The 13174-nt window shown below is 44.4% G+C and overlaps 1 protein-coding gene across 1 annotated transcript in view; it reads left to right on the forward strand.

The window, feature by feature from the left end:
• Positions 1-10653, forward strand: part of Hal (histidine ammonia-lyase) — a 30709-nt gene extending 20056 nt beyond the window's left edge. Inside the window, exons 18-20 of the mRNA XM_055627851.1 lie at positions 5911-6019; positions 6118-6187; positions 7822-10653. Coding sequence (XP_055483826.1) covers positions 5911-6019; positions 6118-6187; positions 7822-7962 — 320 coding nt within the window. The 3' untranslated portion in view covers positions 7963-10653. The remainder of the gene's footprint in view (positions 1-5910; positions 6020-6117; positions 6188-7821) is intronic.
• Positions 10654-13174: the final 2521 nt, after the last annotated feature.

Below are 13174 nucleotides of genomic sequence, written 5' to 3' on the forward strand. Positions count from 1 at the left end.
GGAGAGTTGTGTTGGGTTACCCTCTCTACCTTCACTATTGCTATCTTTGATGACAGTGCAATCGCCTTCCATTAAATATAGTCTCCCTAAGTTCCTGAGATGTCACAGAATCCCCCAAGTCCTGTCCCATGAGGAAAGAATAGCCTAGGCTAAAGCGAAAGTATAACTTTTCATTTATACTTTACCTCACCCCTCTAAAGTGCAACGGTTTTAGTGTATTCACTGATGTGAGCAACCGTATGTCTCAGAGAATTTTCATCAATCCACCTCACCCTCCACCCCCCAAAAAAACCTCTGAAGTCTTCAGTTTATCACACCCCATTCTCCCTAATTCCCCCAGTCTCAGGCAACCACTGTTTTAGGTCCCTATAGATTTGCCTGTTATAAACATTTCATGTAAACAGAATCACACACTGTATGCTCCTTTAGCCTGGCTTAGTTTACCTAGCACACTGCTTTCCAAGTCCATTTGTGTTCTAGCATTGTTTTGCTTTGATTGTCTTGTAGCAACACTCACATTTTACTTTATGCATTCATGGTGGAAGGACTGGTTGTTTGTGCATTTTGGCTAATAGGTAATAGTTTTTATGGGGGCAGATGTTTTCAGTTGTCTCTCTGTCAATCTTTTTGGAAAGCCGAAGATGGCTTTCCACAGTGGATACACAATGTTACACGTCCACTGGCAGAGTTTAAGGACACCCATTTCTCTATGTCTACAGCAGAACCTGTCTGTCTATCATAGTGTTCATCTGAATGTCCACACATTGGACAGTTCCCCCACTAAATCCATCACCCTGACCAAAAGTTTAAAGAGTTTCCCTTATGTATCCTCACGACTTTTGTCTGGTTCATCAAGACACCAACACACAGATTCAGGCCTGTCACCTCTTTCCGGTGAATCTCCTGTGCAGTTGTCATGTATTACAAAACAGGGTGAGCACCTGCAATTTAGAGCACACCATGCCCCACCTGAAAAGCTGTCTTTTGAGTTACTTGAGTTACTTTCCAGCACTCAAAACCACAACTCCCCTACTTCCTTGGGCCCAGAAGCCTGGCAAGATCTGACATCTGGCTCTCACCACTCCTCTCTCATGCCCTCCCTCCCCAGGACTACAGTGATGTCCTTCAATGCCGGGGGACACATCCCTGAAGCTCTTGCTCCAAGGACTTCTGGTTCCTTTCTAATTCCATCCATGTAGCTCCCCAAACTTCTCACACACCTTCCTTGGCCTCAGCTAGACTAGCACCTGCTGGTTTTTTTCTTCCTTCATTTTGTCTTGTTTTGTTCTGTTCTGGGAGCACAAAGTGCCTTTGATACAGATAGGCTTGTTTGTCTTTCCCCAATGCCAAGGATCTTGTCCATATAGCACTAGATGGACCTGGCTCAGATGTATTGCTCAGATGTTTACATGGCAGGAACCTTGACACTGCCGTCCAGATTGTTGCCTAGCTCATCAATGCCGTGCTCTCTGTTTACAACATGGAAGGGGAATCAGCCACAAACCAACAAGCATGTGCTCCATCACAAATGTGTTCATTACCTAAGTTTGTTTTGATTACAGATGTTCAGCAAATACAAAAAGAAAATTGTAACCATCCGGTAGTGCTGGCTCTAAGCGTGAGATATGAGCGTGTGTATCACATGTCCACTCACTATCCTTGCTTAAGTAACTAGAGCGGGAGTGTGGAAAGTGTACAAGAGCATCTGCCACTTGAGCAGAGCACTAAGAGAGTGGTAAGATGTACCCATCTTCTGCCCTTATGGAAACCAATGTCTGTTCAGAGAAGCAGACACTGGCCATCTCAACAACTCTGCAGTAACAAAATGCTGAAGGGCAGAGTTACAGGAGGAAAATGCAGAATCTGATCAAATCTGAAGGGACCAGAAATGGCATCTTCAAAGGAGAACCCAAGATTAAGACCTGAATAACATATGGCCAACTGTGTGTGTGTGTGTGTGTGTGTGTGTGTGTGTGTGTGTTTGTACTGAATTACTGTTATAAGGGAAAAGTAAGGGAAATGCAAAAAGTCAGTTGTTTTAGGATGCATTGCAATGAAGACATAGGACATTGAAGAACAGATATCAAAGCTCGAGGAAGAATTGCTGGATGACGGTCAATGCTCAGTGTATAGAAGAGGTGACATAGAAGTATGGCCTTGATGAAGCAGTTGTATTGGGGATGAAAGAAGACTGAAAGTATAACAGCTGGCTGGAAGGAGGAAGGGAACTGGGTCAAAGGGGACACCTCTGGGAACTCAGGACAGAGAGCTCTGAAGGGAGGTAGGGGGCCAAGTCAAAACAACACTCTTCTAGAGACAAATATCATGTATTTAAATTAGCTCTGTGGTAGGGAAAAGCACTAGATAAATTTTGATACATCAGAGTAGCATACACATTAGTAGTATAGCTAAAGAGTGCTGTAGTCTGTTTGCTTAGGATGCTTTTATTTCTTTTTAATTCTGAGTAAATTTTTCATACCATATATTCTGATCACCTTTTCCCCTCTGATCATGATTTCCCTCTTTCATCTCTTACCAGATCCTCTCCACCCATCCAACAAAATGCCTTCTTTCTCGCTCTTTAGTAAAAAAAAAGTCAATAAAACAAAGCAAACAGACATAGAAGAAATAGGAAAAAGAAAAAGCACAAGAGACACATACACACGCGCAGAGCTATGCATACACATGCACATACATGAAAACACAAATTTGGCTCCAACAATACCACTGAGTTCATTTTGTGTTCGGCTGTGTAGTGCTGGGCCCAGTCTTGGCTTGTATACCCCATGAGGTTCCCTTGAATGAAATTAAAGCTTTTCTTTGCAAGCAGTTGTCAATTGGGTAGCTTCTGGGTTAGAGGTGAGGGCTGTTGTCTACTTCTCAGAGTTCTGGGACCCCATCTGACTTGAACCTGTGCAAGCCCTGTGCATGCTAGCACAGTCAGTGTGAGTGTGTATGTTTGTGTGTCAGTCCTGCTGTATCTGGAAGGCATTGTTTCCTTGGTGTGTCTTCCACACACACCCCCCACCCCCAGCTCTTACCATCTTTCTACCTTTTCTTCTGCATAGATCCCTGAAGCCTCAGGCTGCAGTTAGCAGGGGTCCGCACAGTTATCCCATTTCAGTCTCAGTGTTCTAAGGTCTCACATCTGCACATTGTCCACCTATGGGTGTCTATACTAGGTCTCATCTACTCCAGGAAGAATCTTCTCTGATGGTGGCTAAGTGAGACACTGATCTATGAAGTACAGCACAATGTTGCTAGGAGGGTTTTTTCCTATGTTTTTTTTCTTTAATTATAATAACAGTATTTTTTTTTGTTTGTGTGTGTGTTTGTTTTGCTTTTTTTTTTTTTTTCTAGGTCCATGGCCTATCTATCTCAGGTTCTTGGCCACCTGAGCAGTGTCAGGCATGGGTTTCATTTCATGGAGTAGGCCGTAAATCCAAGCAGAGAGTGGTTGGTTACTCCTATGCCTTTTGTGCCACTCTTGCACCAGTGTGCCATGTAGACAGGCCACCATTGCAGGTCAAGGAGTGTGTGCCTGGTCGGTGCCTAGCTTTCTTCTCTGGTAGGATGCGGGGTACCTTCCAGGATCGTGAATGCGAGTCAGCAGGGGTGAAGGCTCCAGTGAGGCACCAGCTCAGCTCTTCTGTGTTCAATGAGATATATCGGCGTCATCCTTTTTTGGAAAGCTACCAGCACACTTGGAAACAGCCTGAGTGGTTCGGGGTTTCTATGAGATTCCTTCTGCCAACGACTCAATTAGACGTAGCCCATTCCTGGCACTGGAGGTTTCACTTGGTGGTGTGAGAAGTCCAGCTGGGTCATTGTCTCCTCTGCTATTTGGTGATTCCACTTAGGTTTATTTCATATATGTACATATTTTAAGAATCTCTTATTGTACTAGGTTTCTGTATGATCCTTCAAGTGGCCCTTAGAGTTGCTGAACCTTCCTGTGTTTTCTCCCTTTCTCTCCCTCCTGTTTAATTATTCCACCCCATCTCTCCAAACCTGTCTATTTTATTTGCCCTCCTTTTAGGATTTCCTCTCTCTCCAGTCTCTTACTCTATACTTAACATCTGTGGTTTTACGGGTAGTAGCACACTTATTGAAGGCTTAAGAGCTGATATGCTTAGGATGGTTTTAATTCATGTGAACTTTACTAAGATGAAGAAATTAATCCTAGAATTCAATGACATTGCCATGACTCACAGGTATTTTCAATGTGCTTGAATGACAGGCAGCTTGCCCAGTTAGGGTAGCCATTGGGCTTATTTTCAAAAAGTAAGCATCTCTCTAGATGAAGATGCACCAAAGCCTTGGCACAATCGTATTTGTGACCACTGGTCACAAAGCAAAATGTGTCACAAGTAGCAACTGAGAGCTTTTCGAAGTGTTTCATGCTTACCTCTCAAATGCTCCTGGTCCCTCTCTGCCCTCGGCTGCACCGGTTACACCACCACTTCTGTTTGGCAGTGATACAACATGTTACTAGTACATGTCATAATGCCCTACCTGTGGCCATCTGTACCTCACTTACTTTATATATAACGAAATAGGATGGTCACCCTAGGGAGGCATGTACAAATCTGGCAACCAAAGCAGAGGTCCGTGTGTCCAAAGCTGTGCAGCCTTAATGTCAGTGATGAGGTCTAAATCCAGGTTCAAGTCCACTATCTCCACTACTCCCTGTCAACATAAGAAACGAGTTTAATCTGGAGTTCATTCTACGAGTGGCTAGGAGCAAAGATCTAGGTTACCCTAAGTTCCATGTTCCCCTTTGGCTGGTTTTTATAGTGCCAGAACAAAAGAATGTCCAAAACCCAGCCATTTTCTAAGCCCATTGGTGGAAGCGTCAGGTAGCTGGGTTACGGTAGAGCAGAGAATTCTCTGCCAGTCTCAGATGCTATTTAGTACCATTCTTAGCTTTGGGGTTGGATAGAGACAGTGATACGTTAAGTTAACATGTCCCAAAAGGTTTCATGTGATAGTCACGAGGACACAGGGCTGGGCAGTGCAGTGGGTGGCTGTCATGTGGACTAGTGCTAGCCCAAGATGGTTGGGTTTGGGTTTGCAGCAGTGCAACCCTCAGTAGTCAGTCAGTCCATTAGCTTTGTAGAGTCGTTAACATGGGTGTGGTTTTCTTTTCTCCCTGACAACTGCAGTTCACAGTGGGTAGCCCAGATGGTGCATTCCAAATATCTGACTTCTTGCCTTGCAGTTTATGCAGCACATTACAAATCCATGTGGGTACAGAGAGGGAGAGAGGACAAATAATCCACCATGGACCTAAAAGAAAAATCACGTCTTTATTTAGTAAAACTAGGGCTCCAAGCAGAGATTGGGGTACTTGTGCTGACTTCCCTCCCTATCCACATGACACAAACCTGGCAGATGTGCCAGTGAAGTCTATTGGGTAGTTCCCGGAGTAGGTTAAGAAGGATGCTAATCTGTCCTGGTCAGATTTTCCAGCTCATCAATGAAGATACAACCAGGGGGTTAGAGAAAGAAGCTAAAAACCAATTCAGGGCTGGAGATGTATGTAGCTCAGTTGGTGAACTGCCTGCTCCTAGCATGCGCAGGCTCTGGGTTCAACCCCAGAACCACATAAACTGGTTGTAATAGTGCATGCCTGTGATGCTATCCCTAGTAGGTGAAGGCAGGAGGATCAATTCTTATTCTTGGCTGCAAAATGAGTTGGAGGCCAGCCTGGGGTACTCGGGGTCCTGTCTCAACACAAAACAACAACGAAAAGCTAATAGCACAGTAGTAAGGCAGCTTCATTCCATCAAAACAGAAAACCAACCGACCTCGTGGTTGGCTCCTGATAGTTGCAACTGTGGGTGATTTCAGCCCCGTAAGGATAAGGCCAGATTTTAACTAATTTCTGCTGATACGTTTTTATTTTAGTGCTGGCCATTGAGCTTCTTGCTGCCTGCCAGGGCATAGAGTTTCTACGCCCCCTGAAAACAACCACCCCACTAGAGAAGGTGTACGACCTGGTGCGCTCTGTGGCAAGGTAGAGTCAACAGATCTCTGGGACTGACTCCACATCAGAATGGTGGGTGTCTACGGACGCGGGGTTGTAGCTGATGGCTTGATCTGCTTTCTCTGTAGGCCCTGGATAAAAGACCGCTTCATGGCCCCAGACATTGAGGCAGCACACAGGCTGCTGCTGGAGCAAAAGGCAAGCTGACAGCTTTGCGGCTGTGGGGAAGTGAAGTGGGGGCTCAGCTGTTCTCTCCTGGCTGTTTCTAGGAGGAGAACACAAAGATATAGAGCTGATCCGCAAAGTGGCTAAAGGACATTTGATAGTCCCAGCTTGGACCCAGATAGTGACTGTGGAAGGATTAGAAGAAGTGGGTTTTAAATGGAGTGTGGAGAGAGTATTCCCGAGGAGGGTATGAGGACAGTGGTTTATTAACCTTCTGTACGATTGTCCTCTGCTAAAATACTTTGTCCTGCTGATGTTAGCACAGCCGCCACCACCAAGGGAAGAGGACACTGTGAAGTGCCGGGGCTCCACTGTATCCCTGTACCTGACTATTTAGGCAAGATATAGTTTTTGTTAGTGCTTATCTCCTTTGGTTATATTGACCATAGACTCAGAGGCCTAAAAGGCCAGGTCATCTTTTAAAACACACACACAATACAAATTAATACAAATGTATATATTACATATGTACTTAAATATGTCTACTAAAGTGTATGTATAGCACATATTTAATACATATAATACCTTTTATGTATATGTGTATGTGTGTGCACATTTTTTAATGCTTTAAAATTTTTGAGTCATTAGTGTCCCATGCCCTAGAGTCACTTGATTTCCCTTAGAACTGTCACTCTGCTCTGGGGGAACAAGCTTTCCTTGAAAAGCGTCACATCTCTTATTTTGAAGTAAACCCCATATCCTTTGATGGGACATTTCTTCCCTGCCACCAGTACAAAGGTATGTGAGGGGCTAGCTTGTGAAAGAATAAACATTCTTTTTTTGGATTTGTTTTTTAAGACAGTATCTGGAGCTATGCAGCTCAGGCTGACTCAGAACGCACTGAATGGCCTCAAGTTCATGGCAATCTTCTTCCCTCAGCATATTCCAGAAACAAGAGTGTTAGGATCAAGGCAGGAGCTGCCACACTAGCTAAGAATATATTTCATGAGGCCATAGATTCCTTGGCTGTCAGGGGCCACTGGCTTGGGAGGGAAAGTGAGAGCAGAGGGTGGGGGAGGAGCTACAAAGCAAAAAATGGGACCTTAAGAAAATAGGCTGGCAGATGAAGAGGAAAACTTGAATATGCATGTGGCTCTCTTATCAATGTATGCACACTTAGCTTCCATCCCATAGTTCTCCGGTAAAGGGTGGGAGCCAACTGATGTGCCGTTTTTGAATACCTGTGGCCATAGAAACACAGCCTTGGGGGAATTCACTGTACCACTGGTTAGCTTCTGAGCCTCACACTGTATCATACCCTCCCTATGCACATGGAATTTCACTCTGAGTGGCCAAGGTTTTGTTGTTTTTTGTGGATTTGCTCTGGAGGAGGAAACAGCTTTAAAACCTTTTAAAAACATGAGCATGGTTTTGGACTTTGTATGTAAAAACTCTTTAATGTATCCAGAAACTAATTGATACAGACTCTGTGTCAAATAGCTGAAGAAAAAAATAAACAAAACAAAACAACAACAAAGCAAGAAAGGTGCTGCTGTGTGTTTGGCCAGGTGCAGGGTTGCTTCGAGCGGGGCAAAGCTCATGTTTCATCAGAGCATGTAGAAACAACCTTGTCCTTCTTTTGACTCTGTTCCCTCCTTGCCTCTCAGGTTTGGGAAGTTGCTTCACCATACATCGAGAAATACAGAATGGAGCACATTCCAGAATCCAGACCGCTTTCCCCAACGGCGTTTTCACTAGAATCCCTGCGAAAGAATTCAACCACGATCCCTGAGTCTGACGATCTTTAACAGGCTTCCTCAGGGACAGGCACATCAGAGGAGCATGAGCAGAGCACAGCAGTGGGGTGCTGAAGGAGAGGCCTAGGAACCTCCCGGGATGTGTAGAACTTTTCAAACTTGCTCTGCTTAGGCCTGGGACAGCAATGCAGTCATGGAACCCAGAGCTCTGTTCTTGTTGCCATGGTTTGAGGGGTACCAGGTGCCTTCTGGCTGGGGAGTTTCCTTAATATAAAGAGGCTACTTACCTACTCTTAAAAACAGCCATAGTTTCATAGGTCTGTTTTTAGTCTTAGTATTAGGAGAGTCAGTTCAGAACATTTTTCTTAACAAAACAAAACAAAACAAAACAAAACAAAAAACACATTAGATTTTTGTGAACTTTTAAAAGGAAAAAAAATTGTCTTGGGAAACTCTCTAGTTGGCTGATTGTACTATACCATAATCTGACAAGTATGTTTTGAGTCAGAATTTGTTCTTAAGCCTCTCCTCCTTCTGCTAATTGAGTCATAGAAATGTCTTAAGCAAGGGGAACTAGTTCAGGGGTTGCATAAACACGAAGATCCAAATTTAGTTCAGTTCTCCAGCATCAGGGTAAAAAAGTCAAGCATGGTGGTGGGCCCCTTATCCTCAGTGCTGGGGGACAGAAACAGCTCCTGGGGATTCATTGTTCAGCCAGTCTAGCAAAATAGTGAATTCCAGGTTCAGTATGAGACCCTGGCTCCCTCCCCACCCCACAAACATGATGTTTGGTGGGGAGTTGATAGAAGAAGACATTTTAACCTCCACCTTTGGGCTCTACATGTGCCAGCATGAGCAAGTCTACACACATAGACATTCATGTACACACACACACACACACACACACACACACACACACACACACACACACACGAGACAGAGAGAGAGAGACAGAGGGAGGGAGGGAGAAATGAGAATAATGAGCAGGCAGGAAGCCATTAACTACAGAGGTTATCTATGTCCTATTAACTACAGGGGGATTAAACCACCCCTCTAAAATGAAAAGGAGTTAGGGGATGAGTATAATGATTGCCCTTGTCTCAGCCGTGACTTTTCCTATTTCTCTGATCCCTATACACATCTCCGAAATGCTTGGTGATGTACTCAAGTTGAAGTCTGAAATTAGTCCTGTCATTTCCCATAGCTTAGTGACTTTACTAAGCAGTCTCTCATTGCACAGATGAGGCATGAGGGTGCAGGGAGGGGGTCAACCCACTGTCTGCAATAGGTAATCATTAAAATGAGCTTTGTTGACACACGTCAGACGGGGCCCATGGATGCATTGCCCAATCTCTGTTTCTCCCCCAAACACATAAAGAACCTTGTGGGAAGGCTTTGCATGATTGTGCAGAAGGGTCACATGACCCCTTGGCGTCCCGGGGCTGAGGTTGATGACTTTGCACCCATCACTGTAAACATGCACATAACACTGCATGTGCTGGTGTGGCTAGAAAGCCTGCAGCTGGTTAACTAACACTCTTGCCAGCATCTTGAGCTTGCCCGAGATGTGTTGCTGAGTCTGCCATCATTCTTCAGGGCATCGCTTGTCCGAACACACTGTCTTCAGCAACTCAAGAGGTGAAAATGGGCCCAGGACCGGCTTTACTGCAGGTTATTACTGATGTTAAATTCTGCTGAATGTCGACACACACACATACACACACAAGCTTAGCCATTCTTGTACCCAAGCTGCAGCAATGGCTGCTCCCACCCCTGTTTTGGAAGTGCTGGCTTCCTGTCCACCTCTGCCTTCCTCTGAGAGATTCCATCTGTAGGTTTTGTATATTACTCTGTTAGCTCCTAATCTTCAAGGCTCTGGTAGATAGGGGGCCAACTGTGTCAATGGCTTGTTATCATTGTGTTCTTCAGTTGGCGGAAAAATTGAACCTACGGTCTTGTGTCTGTTAAGTGAATGCTCTAGCATCGAGTTGCACCTATTTTTATTCATGTTGAACAAAGTTTAACACCTTATATTTGCTTTTCTGCTGCTGTGGGAAAAAATTAGAGCAAAAGCGGCCTGGTGGAGAAAAGAGTTTCTTTTAGCATACACTCCCATAGATGCTCCATCATTGCGGGAAGTCAGGGCAGCAATCTGGAGGAGCACTGCTTCCTGGATGTAGATAGGCCCACCGCCTAGAGACGATGCCACCCACAGTGGGTCGGGCATTCCCACCTCAATTATCAATCAAGATAATCCTTCACACACATGGCTGCAGGACAATCTGATCCGGGTCGTCCCACCGCTGAGGTGTCCCAGTTACTCTAGGCTGTGTCAAGTTGATGAATAGTGCTCACGAGGGCACACCAGTACCTCTTTTGAGAAAGCCTTTTCCAAGTTTCTGAAGGATTCAGTCAGAAAAAGATAACTGACCTTAGACAATGTGTTGAACCCATTGCCTTTCCTGTGGTGTGGCGGCAGGCAAGTTGACATATCAGGGTTTTTCCCCCAGGCTGCTTCCCTGGGTTTCCTCACTTAGGGCAGTAGGAGAAGATGAAGACCAAGCTTGAGGTCCTCTAAAACTTCCGTTGTTACATTTGCTTATTTCCTAGTGACCAACGCAAGCCACGTGGCAAGCCAGAGTCTGAGATTCAAGAGCATGGACATATGACTTAGTATACTTGTGGCCATGAGCAAACAATCCCGCCAGTTTAAATAAAATCCAATGAATACCTGAAAAGAGATGCTTTTCACACTATGTCATATCTGTTTTTACTTTGGGGTCTGGCCATTGTAATATTTTTATTGGGCAGATGGTATTATAAGCCAATGTGGGTGCATTTGGGGGTTGAATGGCCTTTTTACAGAGAAAAGGGAAACACAGATATTTACTTTACTGTTCATAACAGCAGCAAACTAACAGTTATGAAGTAGCAATGAAAATCATTTTATGGTCTGGGGTCACCACAGCAAGAGGAACTGTACTAAGGGTCACAGCATGAGGAAGGTCGAGAACCACTGCCACAGACAATTGATCAAAAAAGTTAAAAAATAAGCAATTTATCACTTTGCCCTTTCTGATTACCTGTGTTAAAGGTCCTAATTTATTAGGTGTGAACACTGAAATTTAACAAAGGAAGAAAAGTAGGGGACATTTACTCTGCTTAATGTAGATGTCAGTATAAATGGCCTGTCCTTTCTGCTACCTTCTTAACTCAAGAAAGGCCTGGGATTACAACATGGCTAATGATGTGAAGAAATTTATTGGCAACTTCTGAGAAAGCATTTTCTTTCCTGAGAGCTGGAGAAGTCATCTTTCTCTCCTGCTCCACCTGAGTGAAAACACACAGAGCTGGGCCCATTGACTGACAGCCAGACCCAGGGCCTTGCTGGACGGCAGAACAGAGGCAAGAAGGGATCTGGGTCATCACATGGCTGAGGTGCTATATATATACCAAAGGGGGCTTGCCCTGTTTCTGAATTCCCAATGGTGAGCTGGAAAAGCTGCTTTGCCTTCCATCTCCATTTCTTTTCTTTCATTCATCTCTTCCTCCCTTGGGATTTAATTTAGGGCATCATACATTCTAGGCAAGTGCTCCATCCTTTTTTGACTCTTTCATTTTGAGACTATTAAGTAAGGGAAGAATGAGCTAGAGCACTGGTTTGATACAGAAGAACACCTAGATGTGTTGGAATTAAGCAACTGGGTTGTTTGATAACACCATGCACAACAGGAGAAGTTAGAGTAGGAGATAAAATCACAGAATGAAGAAAACTCTTTACTCTTAAAGAGTAAACAATCAGAAACCAGATCTTGGAGAGCATTCTTCATGTGAATTGCACAGCTGGGGTAGGGTGTTGTCAGGTAGGGGCAGGGGTGGAGTCTCTGGGCTCCTGAGAGTGCCTAGGTAAGGCCAGACTGGCACAGGTAGTATCCACCACATGGATTCCAGGTGAACCCTGCCCATTATAGCCTCCCTAGAACCAACCAGAAAACATAGCTTCATATTTTAGACTCTAAAATTTAGAGTAAATTCCCATCAGAAAACAAGATTTCTTGCTAAGATGTATAACATAGTAAAGTTTTTGCCATCCTAGCTGAAGCCACTTCAGGGAAGTTTCTACCCCCTTTCCTGAAAAGTCTAAGGAGAATGCACCCAACACTGTTCTAGAAACTCAGGGTTGGAATGCCCCAGCTAACTGCATGTTCTTGGCTTCTGTTTAAGTGCCTGCTTGCTTGCTTCCCCTTGCAATGGCCAAGAATGTAATTCTTCCGAGTTCTTTGTCTCCAAACAATCCCCGTAATATACATTTACGAATGCTCTGTGTGAAGTGTTTCTCTCTACACAGTGGCTTGTGCAGGCTCTCAATTTGGACTTTGGTCATGCTGAGTTATCTCTGGGTTTTTACCTCACAACAGTGGCTGACATTGCCTTTCTTTGCCTTTCAACTGCTTCTTCTCAGACCAAGAGTTGGACATTTCAGTTTCTAGTAAAACTAATCTAAATATGAAATTAGTGTGTGAGTTATTCTTTTAAGGGAACAAGATTTTAAAGCTGTCTGGCATTGGCTTTGCTTTCTAATGCCCCAAGGCCCTAATTAGATCATAAATTTCCTAAAGGCAATGTCAAGCTTAGAATTAGACTTCAGACAGAAAGGGGGCAACCTCTGCATTTTCCAGAAAGATAAAAAAAAAATTCATGGCAATCAAAGCCTCATGTTTGTCTTTTTTCAAATATATTGGTTTGCACATCCTGCACAGCGCCCAGCCCGCAATTCTTACCCCAGAAGGGTGATACTGCCTCGCAAAGGGCAAAACTTCTTGACAGGCAACTTCTTGGCAGGCAAAAAGATGAAACTGAATTGAACTGAGACGACCCTGTGGTTCCTTTTCTTCTTTCTGTGTTTTGTTTTGTTTGAGTGTGTTTGAGACAGGATCTCACCATGTAGCCCAGGCTACTATGTGGGCATTGCAGCAGCAAATCCTCCTGACTCCACCTCCACAAGGCTAGACTTTCAGGTGACTATCACCATCCTGGCTCACACATGGTACGGTTTGTCTTTGAAAGAGACTAAGGCACTGGGCAGTGATAGCACATGCCTTGAATCCCAATACTTGGAAGCAGAGGCAGACAGATCTCTGTGAGTTCGAGGCCAGCCTGGTCTATAGAGTGAGTTCCAGAACAGCTAGGGAAACCCTGTCTCAAAAAAACCGAAAACACACACACACACACACACACACACACACACACACACACACACACA

Source organism: Psammomys obesus, unplaced genomic scaffold, assembly GCF_907164565.1.
Source record: "Psammomys obesus unplaced genomic scaffold, mPsaObe1.curated_primary_1811, whole genome shotgun sequence".
Lineage (NCBI taxonomy): Eukaryota > Metazoa > Chordata > Mammalia > Rodentia > Muridae > Psammomys > Psammomys obesus.